The sequence below is a fragment of the Haliotis cracherodii genome, unplaced genomic scaffold, assembly GCF_022045235.1.
Source record: "Haliotis cracherodii isolate W230 unplaced genomic scaffold, xgHalCrac1.p SCAF_7, whole genome shotgun sequence".
Taxonomy (NCBI): Eukaryota; Metazoa; Mollusca; class Gastropoda; order Lepetellida; family Haliotidae; genus Haliotis; species Haliotis cracherodii.
The window spans coordinates 8,915,124-8,941,717 of NW_027266330.1; the positions used below are offsets into that span (position 1 = coordinate 8,915,124).

A 26,594-nucleotide genomic window follows, 5' to 3' on the forward strand; every position below is an offset into this window, starting at 1 on the left:
GGGCAAGGTCACCACCGGAATAAGAAAAGACAACCGTGATCTACTCACAACGTTTTACGCTAGAGATAGGGAATGTTATTGTTCACATTTAGGATGTTTGGGACCACAAAATCAGAAGTCAGGCACACTTCCACAGAGTTTTCGAATGATTTGTATCAGAACTGTTCACTTTTAGTGATCAGGGCCCACTTGCACAAAGCGATCTTAGCGCTAAGATGATCGTAACTCCCATACTTTAACATAGGCTTACAATAGTCGTAGCGCTAAGATCGCTTTGTGCAAGTGGGCCCTGGTCGTGCAGTCGTGTACGTCCATTCATGAACACCTCCCGAAACAGCGCCACAAAATACGCTTCGAAGGGGACACTGATGGCTCAACCGGATCATCCCAAGTAAGTCTACATATCTGCCCAGATAGTTTAAACAGACTTCATTTTACAACGCTTATCCTTTTACGTTAAATCAAATTGAAAGTTGCGAAAGTGGTCGGGTGCGTCACGCTCATGGGGACCCTCGCTCTATTGATCGGTAGTCGTACATTGTAAATGGATATAACTCGATTGTATAATGTTTGTAGAAGCTCTATGCATAACTTATATATAATGCAAACCGAATTTGATGCGTGTGACTATTTTGTTTGATTTAATAAAGTGTTTGTAAATATCTCTCGTTCTCATTAATTTCTTCAGTTCTGCCTTGCAGTTGCAAAATGAATGACGTCTCGCTATTTTTTTATGAATGAAAAAAGTAGCCCCGGTGTTACAGAGGTCACGGCTATCCAATCAAAACGAATAAAACAAAGTCAACCTTGTACGACACACGTGCGACGCATGGATTTAGTATCTAACCAACTGTATCTTCACCACGTGGGTCATAATTGTTAAAATTAACCAGAATGCATGAAAGGCGTATCCCAAGAAAAGTATATAACATGTTGATGTATTTCGACAACATTGGTCATAATACTTGGGTAGCATCTGTTCGTAACATTTTATTTTTGGTTTGGGATTTGTATGGTTAAACCAATCTGTTGGGGACAATATAGCTTTCATTGGGGTATTTAAAACGTGCCTTGTAGATGAATTTCGTCAAAACTGGATTTCAACACTATCATTTCGTATTGATCTGTAAACATTATACTGCGTAAAGTTTATTTGCCAGAGATATATTGGAAATTTCCAACTATGGCCTGGAAGTTAATTTAAGGTACCGACGTTTACTACAATATCTGAAAAACTATTGGACCTACTCCAGTCAAAGTTGGTATGATATTATTAAACAGTCATACATAACTGGATATTACATTTAAAGACAATCGGTGCATGAATAAATTTTTTTGTCTATTTAGCTATCACTATAATTCATCAACAACCAGACCTGTTCGTCACGGGTGGAAAGAGCATTCATTGTAACAGCCATCTGCATAATACTGCCCCTGCGCCACAGGGCCATATGACACAGTTGAACCAATCAACTCAACTCGAAAGGTTGCATGGGAATCACGCAATGTTCAGTGACTCACTGCCGTCACACAATGTTCAGCGACTCACTAGCATCACACAATGGTCAGTGTCTCACTGACGTCACAATCGTCAGTGACTCACTGAAGTCACACAATGTTCAGCGACTAACTAGCGTCACACAATGGTCAGTGTCTCACTGACGTCACAATGGTCAGTGACTCACTGACGTCACACAATGTTCAGCGACTCACTAGCGTCACACAATGGTCAGTGTCTCACTGACGTCACAATGGTCAGTGACTCACTGACGTCACACAATGTTCAGTGACTCACAAGCGTCACACAATGATCAGTGACTCACTGACGTCACACAATGGTCAGTGACTCCCTGAAGTCACACATTAGTCAGTGACTCACTGCCGTCACACAATGTTCGGTGACTCAATGACGTCACCATGTTTAGTGACTATCGGGCTTCTAACAATGTTCAGTGACTCACTAGCGGCACACAATGTTCAGTGACTCACTGACATCACAATGGACAGTGACTCAGTGCCGTCACACAATGTTCAGTGACTCACAGACGTCACACAATGTTCAGTGACTCAGTAGCGTCACCCAATGTTCAGTGACTCACTGACATCACAATCGTCAGTGACTCACTGACGTCACACAATGTTCAGCGACTCACTAGCATCACACAATGGTCAGTGTCTCACTGACGTCACAATGGTCAGTGACTCACTGACGTCACAAAAAGTTCAGCGACTCACTAGCGTCACAATGGTCAGTGTCTCACTGACGTCACAATGGTCAGTGACTCACTGACGTCACACAATGTTCAGTGACTCACTAGCGTCACCCAATGTTCAGTGACTCACTGACATCACAATGGACAGTGACTCACTGGCGTCACACAATGTTCAGTGACTCACTGCTGTCACACAATGTTAAGTGACTCAGTGACGTCACACAATAGTCAGTGACTCACTGACATCACAATGGACAGTGACTCAGTGCCGTCACACAATGTTCAGTGACTCACAGACGTCACACAATGTTCAGTGACTCACTAGCGTCACCCAATGTTCAGTGACTCACTGACATCACAATGGACAGTGACTCACTGGCGTCACACAATGTTCAGTGACTCACTGCTGTCACACAATGTTAAGTGACTCAGTGACGTCACACAATAGTCAGTGACTCAATGACGTCACACAAAGGGCAGTGACTAACTAGCGTCACAATGGTCAGTAACTCACTGACGTCACAATCGTCAGTGACTCACTGACGTCGCAATGGTTAGTGACTCACTGACATTGCACAATCGTCAGTGACTCACTGACGTCACCCAATCGTCGGTGACTCATTGGCGTCACATCAACACGAACAGCGCCAGGCAGTTGCGTCACTGGCTTCACACATTGTTCAGTGACTCACTGACGTCACACAATGTTCAACGACTCACTGACGTCACGCAATGGTCAGTGACTCACTGACGTCACACAATGTTCAGTGACTCACGGACGTCTTACAAAGGTGAGTGACTCATTAGCGTCACACAATGTTTAGTTCTGTAACCACCTGGCGTCACACAAGGATCAGTGACTCACTGACGTCACACAATGGTCAGTGACTCACTGACCCCTGAAGATCTGGGGTAGAATAGGTCTTCAGCAACCCATGCTTGTCGTAAAAGGCGACTATGCTTGTCGTAAAAGGCGACTAACGGGATCAGGTGGTCAGGCTCGCTGATTTGGTTGATGCACGTCATCAATCCCAATTGCGTGGATTGATGTTCATGATATTAATCACTGGATTGGTTGGTCCAGACTCGATTATTTGCAGACCGCCGTCATATAGCTGGAATATTGCTGAGTGCGGCGTTAAACGACAAACCAACCCACCAACAACACAATGATCAGTGACTCACTGGGGTCACACTATGGTCAGTGACTCACGTGGACGTCCTACAATGTTTAGTGACTCACTGGCGTCACACAATATTTAGTTCTGTGACTACATGTCGTCACACAAAGGTCAGTGACTCACGGACGTCATACAATGTTTAGTGACTCACTGGCGTCTCACAATGTTTAGTTCTGTGACTACATGTCGTAACACAATGGTCAGTGACTCACTGACGTCAAAAAATGTTCAGTGATTCAGTGACGTCACCATGTTTTGTGACTCACAGGCGTCACACAATGTTCAGTGACTCAATAGCGCCACACAATGTTCAGTGACTCACTGACGTCACAATTGACAGTGACTCACTGCCGTCACACAATGTTCAGTGACTCACTGACGTCACAATTGACAGTGACTCACTGCCGTCACACAATGTTCAGTGACTCACTAACGTTCACAATGGACAGTGAGTGACTGCCGTCTCACAATGGACAGTGACTCACTGCCGTAACACAATGGTCAATGACTCACTGACGTCACACAATGTTCAGTGACTCACTGCCGTCACAATGGACACTGACTCACGCCGTCACACAATGTTCAGTGACTCACTGACGTCACACAATGTTCAGTGACTCATTAGCGTCACACAATGTTCAGTGACTCACTGACGTTACACAATGTCCATTGACTCACTGCTGTCACACAATGATCAGTGACTCACTGTCGTCACACAATGTACTGATCAGCGACTCACTGCCGTCACACAATGATCAGTGACTCACTGACGTCACACAATATTCAGTGACTCACTGACGTCACACAATGGTCAGTGACTCACTGACGTCACACAATGGTTAGTGACTCTCTGACGTCACAATGGTTAGTGACTCTCTGACGTCACAATGGTTAGTGACTCTCTGACGTCACCATGGTCAGTGACTCACTGACGTCACACAATGGTCAGTGACTCACTTGTGTCACTCGATGATCAGTGACTGACTTACGTCACACACTCATCAGTGACTCACTGACGTCATGATGTTTAGAGACTCACTGGCGTCACATGAACACAAACAGCGCCAGGCAGTTGCGTCACTGGCATAACCATGTTTAGTGACTCACTGGCGTCACATAAACACAAACAGAGCCAGGCAGTTGCTTCACTGGCGTCACACAATGTTCAGTGACTCACTGACGTCACACAATGGTCAGTGACTCACTGCTGTCACACAATGGTCAGTGACTCAGGGACGTCTCACAATGTTTAGTGACTCACTAGCGTCACACAATGTTTAGTTCTGTGACTTCCTGGCGTCACACAATGGTCAGTGACTCATTGCCTTCACACAATGTTTAGTGACTCACTGGGGTTACACAATGTTCAGTTACACACTGACATCACACAATATTCAGTGATTCACTGACGTCATACAATGTTCAGTAAATCACTAACGTCACACAATAGACAGGGACTGACTAACGTCATACAATGTTCAATGACTCACTGGCATCGCACAATCTTCAGTTCATTGATTCACTAACGTTGCATAATGGACATTGACTCACTAACGTCACACAATGTTCAATGACTCACTGACGTCACACAATGTTCAGAAGCCACAATTATTAATTCATCTTCCATATCTTAGATGAAGCTCATTCCATTGATGAAAAAAACATGTTTCCTTTTGCAAAATAGCCACACTGTGTTTTTAAAAAAGATATTCATGACAGCGACTGAACGTCTTCGAATATTGACAAATCTTTAAAATGTAACATGCCCACCAAGAGATTGATGGATAGACGTAGAGTATTAATACACTGTTGGTGTCTGATGACAAAAATGAAGACGTTTACACTTTTGTCTAAGGTTCTTGACGGAACAGACCGCCTCCATGGTCTAGTGGTAGAGCATCCGCCCGGAGAGCGGAAGGTCCAGGGTTCGATCCCCGACCGCGTCATACCAAAAGACGTTAAAAGATTGTACTTGTTGTAACGCTGTCTGGCGCTCGGCATTAAGAGGCTAAAACAAGGACTGGTCGGCTCGGAGTCAGTATACTGTGTCTGAGTGGGGTATTCATGTTAAACTGCGGCATGGTATCTCAGTGAGCTAGCACTATAAATCGGTATCAGTCCGGACTAGTACAAGCAGCCACACAAACACACACACGTACACGCACGTCGCTATATACGTGCAATAATTTTGGACGCGACGTTAAACCCCATTTCACCTCACCTCACCTCACCTCACCTCACCTCTTGACGGAACATTTCCTTATTACATTTAAATCCACAATTTTCCAACTTATCCAAACGCAACTCAATAAGGTTGTTTTTTATCAGCGCTACATCATGCAAGGCCTCAGTAAGGCTTCCAAAAAACTTCCTTGGCAGACATGTGGAGAATATTCCCAATTTTGACACACAAGTGACCGAAATGATGTCAGCTGTAATTCTGTATTTTGACTTGTACCACATGTTCCCGTGTTTGTTCAGTTGAACAGTTGTCTTGCTTTTGCCTGTACCTGTGAAGGGCGGTGGATAATAAATAAGTAACATATCTACAAATAAACTTTGTACTTTATAGAAGTGTGGTAGTTTGGGTTTCTGATTGAAAGGTCGGATCCCAAAACATCTGACTTTTCTGCAAAAGACCCCAAACGGAAAAAATACAAACGACTGTTTTACAAATAAAACATCTAATAAAATTCAAAATTTCACTTACTTGCAAACTATACCTGCACACAGAAACACCAAACAGAAGAAGATCGACATCCCTCCACACACCATGTTTCAGCGACTTAAGCCAGCGCCATACTGACTTGTGCCAACAGTTGAATATATTGATTGTCTCGTCACAGTGAGCAAGCGGACTCTTTTCTTTTGTTTAGTCCGCTATATTTAAGTGATATGACGCCAGCCTGTAAACTGACTATATCTGTGGGGACAACATAACAAAAGCTATAGCTTGCCCGATCCAACAGTATGCTTATTAAGAATTGATGTCAGTTTCTAAAACTTTGTCTATGTGCTTTTTAGCTAAGTTGAAGCGGTTTCGAATTCTTTGTTTGTTGCAAATTGTTCATGAAGACGTTAAGCTATTTATAATTCAGATACTAATGATACACACAACGTCTTCATTCCTACCCAAACCCCATGTCCTCTTCGGAGCCAACATTGGTAAACATCCATGTGAGGTAAAACGTTTGGCGTGAATGTGGACGTTTCTTTCATTTTCACGTCGGTGTTCTTCACAATCTTACAATAGACTCTGCTTGAACAGATATTTCTTATGCTAATGGAAAAGGTTGAATCGCTATATTATTTATGCATACCAAATATTGACCACCTCCGTTTTTGTACTGTAAACAAGAATTCACAATACACATGTGAAAAGGGTTTTAATATATCTTGTCTTGTTTTTGTCCAATTTGTCGCTTTTATTCATGGCACCCCGGGGATGGACCGTGATCTAGTGGATAAAGCGGCTGCACTGAGCGAGGACGGAGGTCTGTCGACTTTGACCATAAGAACACTTTTCCGTTTGTGCCAGGATCACGCAACCATACATCTGTCGTGCAGATGGTTATTCTGTTGACGATAAATTTGTAATAGAATATTGATTACTTCAAACGATCGATTATTGTACACGCGGTGTCTTCAGATTCAACATACACCTATGAAAACGGTTTTAACATTTCTTGCCTTGTGTGTGTCACCAAATCTCTATTCTGAAATTGATGGGGATGATTACTTATTATACTCATGCCGGCGGACCATCCCCCATCTCTCAACATCCCTTTTGAAAACCTTATGAATTATCCTTTAGTGTATGAGTGGTTTGTCTCATCCAGATACGATCATATAGCCGTCGTCCTTTGGCTGATACATTGCAGATTGGGGCGTTAAACAAGAATCAAACCCAAACTGTACTGTACTGTACTTATACGATAAGACCCAGTGGTTGACGGGGTTGTAAATCACAAGCGAAATCCCAGCAACGGGAAATACTTCAGAAATGTTCATGAAATGTCAGCGAGGATCAGTTCCAAATGACATTACTTCATCCAGAACAAATATTGCCAGTGTAAATGTGTCGTGGACAATATGTCATATTAACAACTGGGAATAATTTCACTAGAGCAAATAGCATAAAGGAACTACTTCACTACAGGGAAGGGTACTCTTGGACATACACTGCAGCTAGACAGTTGTAATTCGGTACAACGTTGTAACAACAAACGTAATTACAATGTTTGTCAACATCTCGGGGACCGCCTCCGTGACCTAGTTGATAAAGTATCTGCCCGGAGAGCGGAAGGCCGGTGGTTCGATCCTCGCGACATACCAAGAAGGCGTTAGAGGATGGTACTTGTTGCTGCCCTGTCTGACGCTCGGCATTAGGGGGATAAAACGGGAAATATTAGTCTAGACTGCGGCAGGGACAGTCCGGCTCAGTACAAGCAGACACAAATACGCGATGCAGCAAACGGTATCAAAGGAACGAGAGGTACGAGAAGACAGGGGACGCTACCATCTGTCCCCTTGGCACGAGGACACAGGAGGACCGCTAGCACCTCGCTCGAGACCCGTGAAGATTTTCTGAAGAAAGAAATGTGATGCTTTTTCATGTTGTAAACTCATTCAACAATTGTGCGACCTATGGTTTGAAGACTACTACAGTAGTATAGTTTCTATACCAGTAGGAGGAAGCAGTGCGATGGTTTTTTTCAATATTTGGATTTTACAGCTATTTTTCATATTTTTTAACCTAGGATTCATTTGTGCGACCTGCAACTAGAAACCTACTTCATGGATTCTTTTCAAATTTAGGGAACAGTTTCCATACATTGTGAAACAAAATATCATTTCTTTTCATTTTTTTTAACATACAACATTTTTTATTTCAACATTTGTGCGACCCATAACTTATAAAAAAGTCCGGGGTATTAGTGAGCCCTGCTCACTTTTTGACTTTTTAGTCATAAAGAAGTAACAACGAGACGTAATTAGTTTGCAGGAAAAATACTTCACCGCATCTCCCTTTCCATATGTGTAATGTATTACGTGAAATAATTGCAACGTTAAGCCCAGTTTCACCTCACCTTACATACAAAAGCCGACAAAATAATTATCTTCAGAGGGACGGTTTGTTTACGTAGGTTAACATTGTTTAGCTTTGTTGCTTCTTTTTAACACAGAGTCTCAAAATGATCGACAAAATACTTTCCATAACCATTGAATTATCTGCTATAAGCAGCCCATTGTTCATTGGAGACTATATCATAAATAATACAAATACAAATAGGATACTAATATTTATTTTTGTTCGACCACCGACATTATTCAAGGATTTTCTTTTCGAACAACTAATAACATACATTATAAAACATGCCTAAGCATGTGTTCATGTGCTTATTGACTGAAGCTTTAGTGTGCGAAAATAAACATTTGCAATCTGTCAAATAAGATACTGATAACTGTAAGACATATGTCATGACAATACTAGAACTATGTCCCGGTGGACAACAAGTGGGGATTCCTACTGAGAACAGGTCCCTAGCAACTACGTATGCTGGTCGCAAGAGGCGGCCAACTGGATCAGTGGTCACACTGGGCGACTTGGTTGATTCATAGTACCCTGACGGCGTGGATAGATGCCCACAATGACAGTAACTGATCCAGACTTGATTGTATACAGCTCACCATCACACAGCTGAAATATTGCTGAATGCGGCGTTAAGCAATAAAAGACTAAAGCAAAACAATAAGGCTTCATAAACAGAATCTTGCAATCATATGAATCAGGTTGGGATGCGATTTTAGTAATTTCTGGTTAGAACATATCTCTGCGTGGATTGTTGTTCACAATACCCATCACTAGATTGTCCCGGCCAGACAAAATTAACATGATATAGCTGGAATATTGCTGGACGCGGCGACAAACAGCGGACACAGATGGGACTTGTCAAATTGTATAGTATTGCACCTACAAAGGTTGAAATACAGGAACAGTCTACTTTTCACACAGCAATAGTCGTGAGAGTAGCAGCAGCACGCAGCTGACACGCCACAGTAATGTACCACTACTGAAATAAGTGTCCTTCAGTCTCGGAGACAACATACTGTACTTGATGCACAGGTTAACATTGTTTCGCTGTTGCTGGTTCTTTTTAACATAAATACATAAACTCTGAAAACCTTTCCATAACCATTGAATTATCTGCTAAAAGCAGCCCATTCTTCACTTGAGACTGTATCATTAATAATACAAATAGGATACTTACATTTAGTGTTAATCGACCACACCGACATTGTACAAGGATTGTTTTTCTTTTACAACAACTAATGGCTACGACATATAACATGCCTTGGCATGTGTTCACATGCTTATTGATGCGTAATGCATTATGTTAAAAAAACTCCGAAGACTATAAAACGACACATATCATGACAATACTACTGTGACACTCTGGAAAACCCCGTGCGGATTCCTGGTTTTAACAGGTCCTAGCAACCTATGTTGGTCGTAAGAGGCGACCAATAGAATCGTCGGTCACACTGGGTGACTTGGTTGATTCTTAGTACCCTGAAGGCGTGGATTGATGCTCACAATATCAGTAACTGGATTGTCTGATCTAGACCTGATCATTTACAGCTCACCGTCAAACAGCTGAAATATTGCTGAATGCGGCGTTAAACAATAACAGAGTAAACCTATACGATGTTGCTTCACAATTTACACTCAAGTAGGGTAGGGAACCTGTGTCCATACAGCTGACGTACAGGAACAGTCTACTTTTCCATTTTCAGCTATGGTAGTGAGTGCAGCAGCGGCAAGACGTACCTGTCGGGACTTCAATGGACAAGCACCAGAGTCAGTGTCATTCGGTCTAGGGGACATTAGACTTTGTTAGAGAAGTTCATACAATAAAATGCTGGAGAGGCCCATAGAGCCCGGGCAAGATGCCGTTGAGTTTGTGTTTTTTTTCAGCAACGAAGAAAACGGGGATCAGGTGGATTTGTCCCACAACACAAAGCCGATTGTTTTATAAAATTTCGTCACATAGAGTTACCTGCCTTGGGAATCATCCAGTACATCATGCTGATGATTGGAAAACGTCCCCATGGAAGAGTCGCTTTGTGAAGATCTCTCTCTCTATATATATATGTATAATTAATAATTCACGTTACACTAGTGACACAATCGATCCACACAATTGGGATAGGGTGATGTGAAATAACAATCAGTCTACTCGCCGAACAATTTATCCATTTATTAGCATCTTGCAATTAGCATATGGGTGTATTCTATCCTTGAATCCTAACGGAACCTTTGTCTTAGATTGTGAAGTGAACTAAATGTCGTTTGTAAATCTTCACGCTTGAGTAGGATTATCAAGTACTTGTAGATACGTCTCCTGTATATATTGTCATTTTACAATAGTTTGACATATCCGGTTGTAAATGTTTTGTGGTACCTTTGGATAGGTTATGTTCAGCGCTTTATTTTGGTATTTCCATCTTCCATATTGGATTGGTAGTTAGTTTGCTATTCGGGTTTGCCCTATGTTTGGAAACACACTTTTTTTATCTTCCCAGGCTTTTGCCTTCCCCCTGCTGACCAGGACGGGTTGTTCTCTATGATGTTCGCGCACATGGGTCAAAGTCATATGTCTTTACCTCCAGGCGTCGCTAGACCGTGTACGGGTCGTCTTGCTAATGGATGGTCATTCGAACTCCATGTTTCGGTCGTAGGTGATTGCGGGGCAGTTTTTGTCCTGTACTGTTGTTGGTTTGTTGTTTAACCCAGCAATATTCAAACTGTATGACGGTCTGTAAATAATCGAGTCTGGACCAGACAAACCAGTGTTAATAGCATGAGCATCGATCCACGCAGTTGGAATACGATGATATGCATCAACCAAGTCAGCGAGCCAGACCACCCGATCCCGTTAACCGCCTCTTACGACAAGCATAGTCGCCTTCTACGACAAGCATGGGTTACTGAAGACCTATTCTACCCCGGATCTTCATGGGTCTTATCCTGTACTGACTTACTCTGATTGTATTGAGCTAATCTTATTAGCTAGGATGTTTCCCACTCCGTTTTGCTTGTAATCTGTGGATGATCATTCCTCTGGTTGTCTAGTTCAGCACAAATATCTATTTACTATTGGGAGTCACATTACTCTTTGCTAAAGAACCTGATTGTGAACCTGGAGTCTTTAGTCCACAAGACTAGTTTGATAGTCCAGCGTTTTCCGTCTATTTTAGTCTCCAAGAGACTTTTTTTAGGGATAGACCGCTATTAACCCAACCGAGCTTATTCACTTAGAGTGTTAGGTTGACTAACTTCAGTAGTTAATTCGACGCAGCCAACTTAATTGACTGTCTATGCATCTTGTCAATATCTTGTCAAAGTGTTGTTTAGCTACTCTCATTTTGTTACTGTCATACAATAACTGGATTAACTAATTATCTTGTGTATTATTATCTTGTGTATTTGCTCTGATTTTATTAATCAGTGATTTTTGGCAGTGTAATTGGGTTTTTGATCCTCTTTATTGTCGTCTATTGATATAATTAGCTGATAGTAGTAAATCTGTGAACTTGCTACCACGTCTATTTTATCACTTTATTCTTGTCGAATGACACCCTTGTGTCTCGAGCACAGCTCCGTGACAGTAAAAAGGGTTCATAAACCATTTCGTTGTATACATATCTTCAGCAAACATGCCACAGTTGACAGAAGTTGGGAAATATATCATAATTCGGGACTGGTTTGACTTCTTAGTCGACGAGAAGAGAATCAGTATGGCCCTGCTGACAAAATATGTTGTTTCCCTTCTCAAACAATATCTACCATATTCAAACTTTTAAAATAGATGCCGTGAAATGGAAATTTGGGAAATATCTGCATTGGGAGCCTGCATCAGACACACGTCTCAGAAAACTCTTCTACCGTGCAACATTTTGAAGAAAGAGACCAAAACACACCCAACTCACCAATCAATTGTTAACCAATGTATGCATGTGTGCGAAGCAGCAAAACTTTGCATTGAAATTTCAGATGTTGAAGTGAGAAGGCTCATACCATCAGAAGTATCTGAACTCGAGTAAAACACATCAGCTCGTGAAGTCATTGTCTATATGGACTTTGTTCTTCTACAGGGACCAGGAGATACAGAAGTTCTTCACTATCAATGTATTCGTTATAAACTGTCCTTATAGTCTCGTTTCATAAAGTCAATTATTTGGGGCTACACAACAGAAATCCCTCCTCAGTCAACATAACTGCGGCTCAACAACAGACCTTCCCTCATACAGTCAACTTACCTAGGGCTGAACAACAGACCTTCCCTCCTACAGACAACTTACCTTGGGCTGAACAACAGACTTTCCCTCATACAGTCAACTTACCTAGGGCTGAGCAACAGACCTTCCCTCATACAGTCAACTTACCTGTGGCTCAACAACAGACCATTCCCCATACAGTCAACAATACGAAGTGACCCTTACCTTCAACGTGACAACGTTGAAGGTCTTATTTGACCACCAATGGACGATGAACTCACTGGGACAACACAACAGTTTTCATTAGATTACTTTCGTTATATAGAGAACTGAATATTTTTAAACTTTGTTAAAGTTCGAAAGGAAAATGTAGTTCCCCTTGCTTTAAATAAGGCCTTCTGTTATAATTTATTCCCAAAATAATAAGTGTTGAAAGTTAATTGATAAATGCTGTCATGTGGTAACATACGTTACAAGACAATGTAAGAACCACAGCATCACATGTGGGTTCCGACTGCAGCAAACATTTTTCATGCAGGTTCAAGAACAATTGTCCCTTAAAACTTGGACATAAAAAGGTCTCTACTCATTCGTGTGCCAGTGGCTATATTTTTCGTGTGTTGAAGGATGGTAAACCATTGCGACAAGAATCCATTAAATTATGCAACTGTGCTCTGCGAAGTACTTGTATGCCTCTTTACCAAATAGAGCATGATCACAAGAAAGGTGAATAATTCAGCAATGTGGCATTCAGCATCTGTCTATGTTTAGCTTTTTTAGTGTTAAATTATACGTTACGACATCTCCCGTTCAGCTATTGCTACATCTTTGAGAGCTGGGGTTGTTACTCGTGCGATTCGTGTGTCATGTTAGATGGCTTCATGATTATTTCATAATAAACCCTTTTTGTCTACAGAGTATGTTTTGTAAGAGATAAATATCGTTGACATTTCTAAACTTCAAAGTCATTGTGCTGTGCGGTACGATACGTGTTCAAGATAGCTAACTCTTACACGTACAGCTTTTTGAAACAATAATGAATACATCACTTAAGGATAACAGTGTGAATAGTTGGTTTCTCAAGAAATAGGTACACTGAAAGCTGTAAAAAAGGAAATATCGTATTGTGAAATGTGTAAATATTCAGATATCAATCTATTCGAAAAATGTTATATGGATTAGATGTTTTCTGGAAGTTAAAATGTTAGCATAGTGTTGTCCGAATGGTGTGGTTTTCGTGGACGGAAATGAGGAAATATATGTTTACACATTCCTGAAACGTAAGAATACTGCTTTATTGAGAATTAGCGTTAAACAACAAACAAACAATCATCCTTTCCAACCACAGCAATGTTTCGTTTCTCCTACAAACGCAGACAAAGGATAGTGAAAGAAAATCATTTCACACATATCATTGTCATATTTCTTAAACGCTTATTTCAGCGTCAACGGTAATTCTGTATCGCTGTTGTATGTATTAGGCAAAACAAACTTAAGATGACAGTGAACGAAGCCTTATTCTAACATTATAATATTTCTTGTCCTCTAAAATACTAGTATGTTGTTGTGTTCGCTTGTCATATATTGAAACATCATTTACTGTAGATTTTATGAAACTTCATTCTGCATCCATCCAACTCTGTGTTAAAACCCCGCCCCAAGCAACATTCATCTTTATATCACAGGTTTCTGGTGTGTGAACCAGACAGTCCAGTGACTGACATCATGAGCATCCATCCACGCAAGTCACCATGTCTGACCGAAGGTCCCAGTTTTGATCTCAAACGCCAAGCAGCTGAGATTCAGAGAACTCTCTCCACAACACAGTATGACACGGGGTGACTTCATCGTTCCACAAGTCTACTTTCCCTTCGTGTTGAGCAATATTTCAGCAGCTCCAAGTTTTACATTTCACATTGTGAACGTTTCAAAAAGAGTCATACGACCCTCACAAAGAAGTTGTTTCATCAAAGTTGCAACATGCAATGCCCCAGTACAGCTTTGTCAATTCAGGTTTACAATTGACTTGCCTTTGCGTGTGTTTGTGGAGGGTGCCACTGTTGGGGAGTATACGCTCCACTTTTTGTTTCCAATGGGAATCAATGAAGTCGTATTGTAGTCGGAATCGAATCTGCTTTTAGCAGAGGTTTCTTTTGAACATGCAAAGGGTTTTGTTTCTTTTATTCTAATCCGTACCACCATGGGTCTGCATCTGAATCACTATCGCGATCACTCGGAACCACATGCTTAAAGCGATATTAGCGCTAAGACTAGTGTAACAACATTACTTTTCCACTAAGATCGTCTAGTACAAGTAAACCCCAACTCGAAAAGATGTAAGGTTACTGTCAGTGTCTGTATCGGGACAAATACGGTCAGTTATAGAAAACGGACAACCCTAGGATGTCCCAGCAGTTCCTTTATACTGTACGTACATCCACACTTCCTTTCATAAGTAACTTTCTCTATTTTTCGAAATTTTCCCATCTCGAATTCGGCACCATCATGGTATTATAAAGCAATTAATGCGACATTTTCGCGATTAAACGTTAAATGAACGCGGCGGCACGTTTGCGCTATCTTCAGTAAATATTACGGCTCCTTCGCAAGACTTTCGTCATATAATAACGCGACACACGGGAGGAAACTGATAAAGTGTTGTATCGGTTCACCGTATGTTTCACCGAATTCCAGAAAATGACTAATATCGGCGTGAAGTCATGTACTTTCTGTGCTTCACTGTCATAATGATTGATAGACACTTAGTGTTTTAATAATTAAAACTTGCTGGTAGCACAAAGTGCCTTCGTGGAGATTCTGGGTTAGAACTGACACCCATCAACACGTACGTGTCTGTTGTAATAGGTGTTATACAGCCTCAGTGACCTCGAATGTCTTCGTACACGATGGCGCGGGACGGTGTTCGTGATATTAAACACTAGTATGTCCGGTCCACATTCTATTATTTCCAGGTCGAGACACAGATGGAATATTGCTAAATATCCTGAAGAACAACAAACAATAAACACTGGATTATCTGGTCCAGATGGTCCGTCGTCATATGGCATGACTATTAGTGAGAACAGCGTTAAACAATAATGATAATGTATATTAGGCGAATATTATTTCAGCGTACTCCAAACAATACTTATCATGTATTATATTGGAGCTTACAGATAGATGTGTCGTCCTTCAGCTCGTTCCATTTCTCCTCAGAATGTGCTTTCTTGTGGTAGCACATTCCTCGAAGGCAGTTATCGTGACGTTAAACGACATAATATTGCATTGGCACTATGTTTGATGTCAATGGTTGATTGGATGTATCATGCGATAGGCAGCAATATAACATTAAATCACACTTCAAGCAGACCCGTCTCATTTGACCCGCAGCAGGCAAGTCAGAGATTGACAGTGAGAACATCGATCTGGTTAGTGAATAAATTGGATTCGGCGCCGTTTTTGATAGTGGGTTAGTTATATCACGGTGCGTCGGTTAAATGGGGGAGGATGAGGTGTATATCATAGTGGCTCAAGGCCACGTAGTGTGGTGTATATCATTGTGGCTCAAGGCCACGTAGTGTGATGTATAACATTGTGGCTCAAGGCAACGTAGTGTGGTGTATAACATTGTGGCTCAAGGCCACGTAGTGTGATGTATATCATAGTGTCTCAAGGCCACGTAGTGTGGTGTATAACATTGTGGCTCAAGGCAACGTAGTGTGGTGTATAACATTGCCTCTAGGCCACGTAGTGTGGTGTATAACATTGTGGCTCAAGGCCACGTAGTGTGGTGTATATCATTGTGGTTCAAGGCCACGTAGTGTGGTGTATATCATTGTGGCTCAAGGCCACGTAGTGTGGTGTATAACATTGTGGCTCAAGGCCACGTAGTGTGGTGTATAACATTGTGGCTCAAGGCCACGTAGTGTGGTGTATAACATTGTCTCTAGGCCACGTAGTGTGGTGTATATCATTGTGGCTCAATGCCACGTAGTGTGGTGTATAACATTGTCTCTAGGACACGTAGTGTGGTGTATAACATTGTCTCTAGGCCACGTAGTGTGGTGTATAACATTGTCTCTAGGACACGTAGTGTGGTGTATAACATTGTCTCTAGGCCACGTAGTGTGGTGTATAACATTGTCTCAAGGCGACGTATTGTGGTGTATAACATTGTCTCTAGGACACGTAGTGTGGTGTATAACATTGTCTCTAGGCCACGTAGTGTGGTGTATAACATTGTCTCAAGGCGACGTATTGTGGTGTATAACATTGTCTCTAGGCCACGTAGTGTGGTGTATAACATTGTCTCTAGGCCACGTAGTGTGGTGTATAACATTGTCTCTAGGCCACGTAGTGTGGTGTATTACATTTTTACCCCCTGTACCGTTGTATGGTGTAACGCGTTTTGTCATGGTGTACATACAGTAAATCTGTACATGTTTGTTGTATAGATACTCATCTTTATAGCTAAAATGGATATCACTAAATCACCCGCATGTTGTCAGAAATGAACGGGCCACTGTAACCTTGCCCTCATATTGCTTGACGCCCGTTGTTGGGTGACGTCATAGGGATAGGTATAGGTCACGTCACGTTCAAAAGTGACGTCATCTATCAAGTTTCCATATTTGTAAAAGTGGGTCAGTGACATTCGTTGTGTGTTCATTTCATTCAATATTTCTAAACAGATAGCGTTAGGTTTTTATTTTATAATTATATGATAAAAAAATTTACACATTTTATCTATAATAACGGTAAGACTATTTTTTCATCGGGCAGTTAATGGAGGACCTCGGGCTTCTGCAAATGATAATGCCCTGAAACATATCGTTACCCTCATATCAACCCATGCTTGTCAGGATCCACATATATCGTGGCCCAGACTCGATCACAAAGGGCGGCTGTCGTTAAGCAGGAGGACTACTGAGTGCGGCGTTAAACAACATGCAAGCAAAGCATATGAACATTATCATAACTATCCTACATGTGCATGTGTAATAACGGATACAAATGTTTATATAATATTTATAGACGCTGCTTATATCAATGCATATACTAACCCGCCTAACAAGTTCCTATTTTTACTGTGTCGCCGTGAGCCGGGCTTGTTATGTCTGGTATGAGACGCAATATAGTCCATTGTCCTGTGCCAGCGTCACGTTTATTTTACGAAGCTGGTCAGTTTTATCAGCGACGGGGCTTGTCATGATCGTAATTGAAATATTTAACTTAGAAGAGCCAGCGTCTAATTTTCATCAGTTGTGAAGATTTGGATCTGCGTATTTTAAAACCTCTCATGCGTAACACTCTGCATGAATCTGAATGCGGATGTGCAGCTGTAAAGGCAGGCGTCTTGTGCCGCTATTGAAATGAAATAGGTCAGAGAAACATGCAGTGTCAGTGTTCACAATGCCGTTAAACCACCTGCCTGCATTACTATTGAATACCGTAGCGGGGCTGGGTAGAACACGGTTGTGAATTAAGTAAACAAGAAGAGCCCTTTATAAATATCCCACCGGGTGACATTGCCCAGGTAGGTCTGGGGTATTTGGTTTTTCCTTGGTTTAATCACATATTTTTTGATGGTACTATACGTATTTAGATATTTCTGATTCACTGGACTCATCTGGAAACGTCCGCTCAGTTGATGAGACATTGCAGCATTGTCGAGGACTACGTGTTACCAACACTGGATTTGACAAAATGGTGGAGGTAGACGGTTCGTTCATTGAGGAAGTGGTTTGAAGGACATACCTCGCCTGCATAACACGGTTGGTGCGATCCTGTTGACATGTAGACATACTATATCTGTCTCTATCAGGCCTAACGTTGTTTACGTGGAATGTTTTAAGAGAATAATTGAATTCAATATCTCGTTTACAGCGATGTGACTTATGGTCTCATTAAAGTCATAATGACTGTTGATAATGACGCCGACTCATAAAATTTCACGTCAGCAATAAAAGCTTCACACGTTGCTTACTTTACACAATTTTTCAGTATATGACGCTAGTCTGTAATAAGAGTCAGAACCAGACAATCCAGTGATTGCCATCGTGAGCATCGATCTACCCAACATGGTTACGATGACATGCATCAACCAAGTCGGCAAGTCTGACTACCCGATCCCGTTAGTCGGTTCTTACTTGCTGAAGACCAAGTCTAACCTATATCTTCACGGGTTAATTAAACTTGAACTCCTTCGTCATATAAAACTGAAACGTCGTTATATAATATATATGCAAAAAAAAGCTCACTCACTCACTCACCAAGTTGTGTGAATGTGTCAAGCGTATTATGATTGCGCCATGTAACATAATTTATCAGAGGTCACTTTCAGGAAAGTTCTTTTACTAATTAATTGTAGATATATCCCCAACTGAAGTTCCGAAAACCAATACCTTTGTGAGATATGGCAGGATCGTTCTTCCTCCCGTGCTGTCTGTGGACCGAAAAGGATGAGGATGGGGATATATACACTAAAACACAACCACCACCAAGTGAGCAGATCCATAGCTCGGAGGGTATGTACGTCTAATGTAGCACAGATCCTTCTGACTTCAAATTATTCAAACGCAAACACTCAATACTTGTTTACCTGTTACAGCTGATGAATGACATAATAATAACGATAATAATAAGAAGAAGACTATAATAATAAAAGTAATCATTTTACATTTAAAAAGGACACATTTTCAAATTATTTGATATCTCACCCGAATATATTATTCAACGTATATATAGCTCAAACGTTTAAAAGAGTGCATTTGAATGATGCACATGAACCAGGGCCAACGAGAGTAAATTATTATCATCCTACAGCAACCTGTGACAAAGGCGGTGACAAAAGGGGTGACAAAGGCGGTGACAAAGGAGGTGACAAAGGCGGTGGAAGTGCTAGTCACGACATCAAACCAGAACCAGCGTCACGTACAACATGTGATGTTGGGGGAGCCAAGGAGAACACAGCAGCGCCAGAAGCTGAAGTGGCTGGTAAGGTGCCCGTGCACACTGGTGGGTATATATAAACTTGGATGCTCAGATGTATGTTAGAATAGGCTGATGTCGCGTTTGGAAATACGCTCCACCAAGATGAGTGAGTGAGTGAGTTGGGTTTAACGCTGTTTTTAACAGTATTCCAGTTATATCACAGCGTGTCAGCTTAATGTGGGAGGAAAGCCCTAAGTGATGCAGGTCTCAGACGTTAACCACTTCGGTGAAACCCACGTGCATGGGTATGGTGCTGACAAACCTAGAAACATAATCGGGGCGAACCTGGATTCGAACTCACAATCATAGGTTTCTGGCGTGCCCAAGGGATGCAACTCTGCACAACGAATAGCGGCGCCTTAGACGACTGGGCCACCCGTACCCCCTCTCCACCCAGGTCACTGTCTGTTGGAATAAGATGAATGATACGAGCCTGTACAGTAATCCTTTATTTTATCTGACATCGATATCAATGTGACTATGACAGCAAACATGTTGAAAGGTAGCGTTGTGGCTAAAGCGTTCCGTCGTCTCGAAAACGTCAAGTTATGGTGTCCATGCTTGAAATTGCTGGAATTTGCCAAAAGGTGTCGAAAAGACATCCTCACTGCCTCCTCACATAGAACCATCGTGAAGCCACGAATTCCGCTGTGAACCTGGCGCTGACCCACAACTGAAAGCTCCAATTGCATATCTGTGCAAGCAAAAGGTGGCATGCATGACGACACCGAGTAATACAACCTTACAGTATGTCACATTGTATGTTAGGTCACAGTCTTCTGATCACGCCCACTTCGGGTATCCCCCGCTGGGATGCTGGGATAGGGCTAAAAGCGGCGGAAAACAATGTTAACTCACTCTTCCGATCACACTGACCTCAATTCAAGGTCAAACCCAAGCAATTTGAATTTGTTTTTACTAAAATGAATATTCAGGAGCATTTATACATTGTTTACCGAATCTTGCATCTTGTGCGTTTGTTAGTCTCGATGCCTGAACTTTTTGATAAAAAAAATGTTTGCCCCTTAAATTGTTTTTAATAGTGTATTAAGTTCATGTGTATATGAATTGTAAACTTAATTGTGACGGTTATTTTGTGCTTCAGCTTTGAGGGAAGAGAAGGATCCCGATGATGATGAGCATCTTGACAGTGAGATGGAACAGACATCTGTCAGACACAGTGGAGGTGACGGTATTGGGACAAGGGAGGAACTACCAGACACCGAGATGACACAGGAATTTGATCCATTGTGTGAGAAGGAAGCACAGATCACTAGGGCTACCCTGGAGCCTGATCAGGATGAACATGACGATGAACGGAAAGAGAGGGAGCCAAAGGATTATAGGACTACACGGGAATTGAATCAGTTTGAGGAAAGTAAGGATCCGTCAATGGACAGGAACTCACCGGACACCTGGACCTCACAGGGATGTTATCAGGATGAAGACCGATCCCGGGAGAGGGAACCACTTATTACTGGAACACGGGAATGTAATAAGCATGTTCCATCATGTGAGCGGCATCACAGCGCGGCTACATCGGGATTTGATAAGCACGGCCCAGTGGATGACACAGTCAGTAATAGGGACCAACGGGACATTGGGGCAGCAGTGGAATTTGATCAACACAGGAGGGGCGAGGGTCCGTTGATTGATAAGGAACCAGAGGGCACTGGAACCACTCCACGGGATAATAAGACCACGCTGCGGGAGAATGAGACCACATCGCGGGAGAATGAGACCACGCTGCCGGAGAATGAGACCACGCTGCAGAAGAATGAGACCACACCGCGGGATAATGAGAACACACGGCAAGAGAATGAGACCACGCTGCAGGAGAATGAGACCACATCGCAGGAGAATGAGAACACATGGCAGGAGAATGAGAATACACGGCAGGAAAATGAGACCATGCCACCGAGGAATGAGATCACACCACAGGAGATGAAGACCACACTGCAGGAGAATGAGAACACATCGTGGGAGAATGAGACCTCATTGCAGGAGAATGAGACCACATCGCGGGAGAATGAGACCACATCGCGGGAGAATGAGACCACATCGCGGGAGAATGAAACCATGCCACCGGGGAATGAGATCTCACCACAGGAGATTAAGACCACGCTGCAGGAGAATGAGAACACACCGCGAGACAATGAGACCATATCGACGGAGGAGACCACACCGGACGAGAATGAGACCACGCCGCGGGAGACTGACACAACACAGGAACTCGGTCAGCATGCTGAAAGTGGAGACCCATCAAAGATCACACCAGAATTATGTCAGCTTGGTGCAGATGTGGATCTACTAGGTGACAGGGAAATACCTAACGCGAGTCCTGGACAAGAATTTGAAAAGCAATTTACAACTGAAGATACTGGGGAGGAGAAGGGGCCACCAGACAGTGAGACTACGGGGGATGCTGATGGTCACAGTGAATTTGAGGATCAGTTACAAGAGGAGAAACGACAGGAATATATCGAGCAAGGTAAAGTTAAGCAAAGGTGACGTGTGGTTCAGTTTGTTTTAACGTCCCGTCCAAGAGTATTTCTCGCCTATAGTGACGTGCATGTTTGACTGGATGCAGTCGCCAAGTCCATTTTTACAGTACAAGTCAAAGATATACCATTCCACAATTTATCATTGAAACCCTCGGATTCAGTTTACCGACCCATCTTTATTTTATCACGTTAATGCCAAGAACCAGGCAGGGCAACAGTATATACCATATTTTAAAGTGTTTTGGTATGACGCGACCAGGGGATCGAACCACCGTCCTTTTCGGTCTATGTTAATGCCGGGAGCCAGGCAAGGCAACAGTAAGTTCCATATTTTAACGTGTTTTGGTATGACGCGACCAGGGGATCGAGCCACCGTCCTTTTCGGTCTTTGTTAATGCCAAGAACCAGGCAGGGCAATAGTAAGTTCCATATTTTAACGTGTTTTCGTATGACGCGACCAGGGATCGAACCACCGTCCTTTCTGGTCTTTGTTGAATAAAGTACAGAGCCCACTGCAGTGAGGCATGTTATGAGCTGCAGCTTCACATCGCTCCTTCTTTATATTAACTCTTGTAAAGACATGTACTCTTCTTCAGTTTTAAGTGACCTGTTACATGCTGCCGATGACGATGATGTTGACGTTGACGTCAGTGAGAAATTAGAGACCCCTGATCGAGGTAAAACAGTAAAAGACTAGAAACACCATTAGAAATGAACCTGAGCGTGCAATCTTACCAGTTTCGTTACGTTTAATCAATTTGGTACAATGAGAAATACCTGTTAATCAGGTTTACTTCAGCTACAACTGCGTGGATCGATGTTCACGATATCTATTGGATTGTCTGGTCCAGTCTCGATTATTTACAGACAACCGTCATATAGCTGGAATATTGCTGAGTGCGGCGTAAAACAACAAACAAAACAGTTCTTATAATCACTTTTGGGAAGAAATGCCATCAGTCAGAAACATTAAATATCAAGATGCACAATGATGATGATGATCATGATGATGATGATGATGATGATTTGATGATGATAATGCTTCTGTGACAGCAACCCAACAACCCTCTCCTGATAAACGCCTCGACACCGCACTCCATGACGCCTGCAGACATGGGGACCTGCAGCAGGTTAAGGACATCCTATCTGATGGACTTATGGACATCAACTGTAGAGGGCGAGGAGGACAGACCCCTGCGATGGCTGCAGCACGACAAGGACATAACCAAGTGCTCCTCTTACTTGTAGATGAAGGAGCTGACCTGTCACTGACGGCTGATGACGGTAACAACATCCTCCATCATGCGTGTCGTGTAGGACATGTGGAAATCGCCAAGACTGTCCTGGCAAAGAATACTGTTGACATTAACAGTAGAGGCCAGGGCGGGAGGACACCTCTGTTATGGGCAGCCGGGTGGGGTCGTGGCGCCATCTTTGAAATGCTAGTGCAGGCAGGTGCTGACCTGGGTGCAGTGAAAGATGGCGGTAACAACATCCTTCATGTTGCCTGTCATGGAGGCGATTTGGCGATAGTTAAGTATGTCCTCTCTCAGGCTGTGGTACAGATCACCGACAGGAATAGTGATTGGGAAACGGCACCCATGATAGCAAAACGACGCGGACATACGTCAGTGTGGAAACTTCTTGCGTCCAGTGGACGCCCCACGAAGTGATGAGTGTCTGAGACACAGGCATTGCAGGACATGTGTAACACGTGAGGAACTGATTTTACAGTAGAGTAGATTCCAATGTTGACTCCAGTACACAGGTATAAGTCAGAAATCGTCAAACCATCGTTGATATATCGGTTTGATATGCATACGTCACTCCATCATCCCTGATACATACGGTTGCTTTACAGTCGCTATTTTAACCAGGCAGTATCAGACAACGGTAGGGTTCGCAAAAAATGTTGACTTCCATCAGTAGTACACGGCTTCATTTGATTTAACTTATATACGTGTCACAGTTACATCGCATTTCATCCGTATGTATTCTGGGGTAATGGAGGTGAGGTGAAATTGGGTTTAACGTCGCGTCCAAGATTATTGCACTTATATAGCGACGTGCATGCACGTGTATGTGTGTGTGTGGCTGCTTGTACTAGTCCGGACTGATGCCGATTTATAGTGCTAGCTCACTGAGATACCATACCGCAGTTTAACATGAATACCCCACTCAGACACAGTATACTGACTCCGAGCCGACCAGTCCTTGTTTTAGCCCCTTAATGCCGAGCGCCAGACAGGGTAACAACAAGTACAATCTTTTAACGTCTTTTTGTATGACGCGGCCCGGGATCGAACCCTGGACCTTCCGCTCTACGGGCGGACGCTCTACCATTAGACCACGGAGGCGGTCTTGGGTAATGGAGGAGGAGTGTGTACAAAGTATTGAAGAAGGGCAGATTATAATCAGAAGCATGTTAACTTTATATTACTTCAAATGATTAGTAATAGGTTAACTTCAGGGTCCGTGTATTTGTTGGTAACGTATCATCTTGTAGATACAAATATTAATTAGTAGCGGCTGCGGGTTAAGTGAGAGCTACGTGTAATAATCAGAAACATTTCGAGAGGACTAATCCCTCAAAGATTACAAGGGCAATTATGTGACTTTTATTACTTTCGAATTTCTGCTTAGTGTGAAACATAACTATAAGCATTCACTTTGTTACTGGAACCTGGCGCAGAATCAAAGGACTCATTATCCGTAATCAACTCAACCTAGGGACCAACCTGGTATTAAGTCGCAAAAAATAAATTTTCACTGAAAATTCGTAAAAAAGTGATTATGTCTAAGTCTGTTTAAAAAACGAAATTGCCATAAACATTACATTGTTGAGAGGTGTTTTTCTTAAAACAAAATTCAGGCTCATAGTTTTAAATTTTTAACAATCGGGTTTTGTAGTTGAAACAATATCAACTTCGATACAAAATATGCCGCCAACCCCCACCCCGGATATCAAAAGGTCGGTCCCTTGTGCAAATTGTATCTTAGACAGGAAACAACATGAGATAAACATGTTATTTGTCAAGAAAAAAAAAATATCCACAATTCTTTCACCGTCCAAGATTGATTGAGGGGATGCACTCCCTGTCCTCATCTCCGCGGTGATGCGATTGTGTCAGGATTTTATGCAGGATTGTTTGAAATGTTTTAGCTGTTGAGATGGTTGAGTATGAAAATGTATTGCTACCTCAATAAAGGCAAAACATTACTCGGTGTTGTCAAGGCGTCGATATCTGTATAAAAAGTATATGACAAATTAGGTTCATCGGAGGAGGTGCATTGCATGAATGAATCATGTTCTGTTCAGCATCAATAGTATTGGTTTTCAACAACAAGCACAGAACAGACAGAAGCGTTACACTGAATGTCAAAGCAAAACATAACACTTAACACTGTATCAGTTAACGTAACATCCATCATTCTGGCCGACCGAGTATGAAACAATTCATTCTGACAACACAAGAAACAATCGGACTTGACAGAGAAGGTTTTTTTTACAGAAATCAGCAACAGGTCTCTGTTTCACTAAGTCTTGGTTTGTTTCCCTGGGCGCGGACATTGTGTCGATTGCAGTCCCTATGCCAAACGCTATTTTCAATACTGACAGTCACCAGCTGACATACGCATTTATTTAAAAATACAATGATTTGTGATACAATGATTTCCCTGAAAATATATCACAATGTTATTTTATCTCCGTGCAATCCAAAGCAATGAAATAAATAATGTCCTGGTTTCCGGTTAATAGTCTTTGATAACCAGTCCTCTATCCCGCGGCTTGATTCTGTTTTCAGTGTGAGTGAGTGTGAATGATTCATGCCAGAGAGTTCAACCTTACAGCAGACACAGCAGTGGGTGTCTAGTTTCTTGTCGTGTTCCACATAGTTCTGGAAACTAAATGACATGGCATGTGTATTTTTGTGGCTGGGGTATCTGCACTGAAAAAAGATCCGAACTTTCTTTCTCTGTTCGTTCTTTAACGCTGCGCACAGCAATATTCCAGCTATATGGCGGCGGTCTGCGAATAATCGGGTCTGGACCTGACAATCCAGTGATTGACATCATGAGCATCCATCCACGCAATTGGGATACGATGACATACATCAACTTATTCAGCAAGCCTGACCACCCGATCCCGTAAGTCGCCTCTTACAACAAGCATGGTCACCTTTTACAACATGGGTTGCTGAAGACCTATCCGGATTTTCACGGGTTGAACTTTCAGAAATCGTAGTGAGGATACGCTATGCGTCCATTTGAATCAGCATCAGACTGTGGTCATTATAGCAATCTCATAGATGTCATCAAAACCGTAAGAGTAAGAAAGAAAAATACTTGTCAACCATTTGAACATGTCATATCAATCTTACAAAGTTTTTCTTAATTATAGAATATTCAGGGGGAAAATC

At 42.3% G+C, this 26,594-nt stretch overlaps 1 protein-coding gene across 3 annotated transcripts; it reads left to right on the plus strand.

Annotated features, from left to right (window-relative positions):
* The first annotated feature begins 18,254 nt into the window (after positions 1 to 18,254).
* Positions 18,255 to 25,525, plus strand: LOC139448287 (myb-like protein X). 3 transcript variants are annotated; one of them, XM_071229831.1, is made up of 6 exons: positions 18,255 to 18,450; positions 19,047 to 19,203; positions 19,502 to 19,693; positions 20,775 to 22,160; positions 22,770 to 22,850; positions 23,227 to 25,525. In XM_071229831.1, the coding sequence occupies exons 2-6, from the start codon at positions 19,092 to 19,094 to the stop codon at positions 23,844 to 23,846; spliced, it is 2,391 nt and encodes a 796-aa protein (XP_071085932.1). In that variant the 5' UTR covers positions 18,255 to 18,450; positions 19,047 to 19,091; the 3' UTR covers positions 23,847 to 25,525. The 3 variants fall into 3 exon arrangements, with proteins under 3 accessions (XP_071085932.1, XP_071085934.1, XP_071085933.1); XM_071229833.1 differs by having other exon boundaries at positions 19,502 to 19,672; XM_071229832.1 differs by having other exon boundaries at positions 18,255 to 18,391.
* Positions 25,526 to 26,594: the final 1,069 nt, after the last annotated feature.

Excerpts from the sequence above, each read along its gene's own strand:
- LOC139448287 (XM_071229831.1), top strand. The coding sequence starts at position 19,092 with ATGGCAGGATCGTTCTTCCTCCCGTGCTGTCTGTGGACCGAAAAGGAT. Across the intron at positions 19,204-19,501 it reads GCAGATCCATAGCTCGGAGG|CAACCTGTGACAAAGGCGGT; the intron begins GTATGTACGTCT and ends ATCATCCTACAG. Across the intron at positions 22,161-22,769 it reads ACAGGAATATATCGAGCAAG|TTTTAAGTGACCTGTTACAT; the intron begins GTAAAGTTAAGC and ends ACTCTTCTTCAG.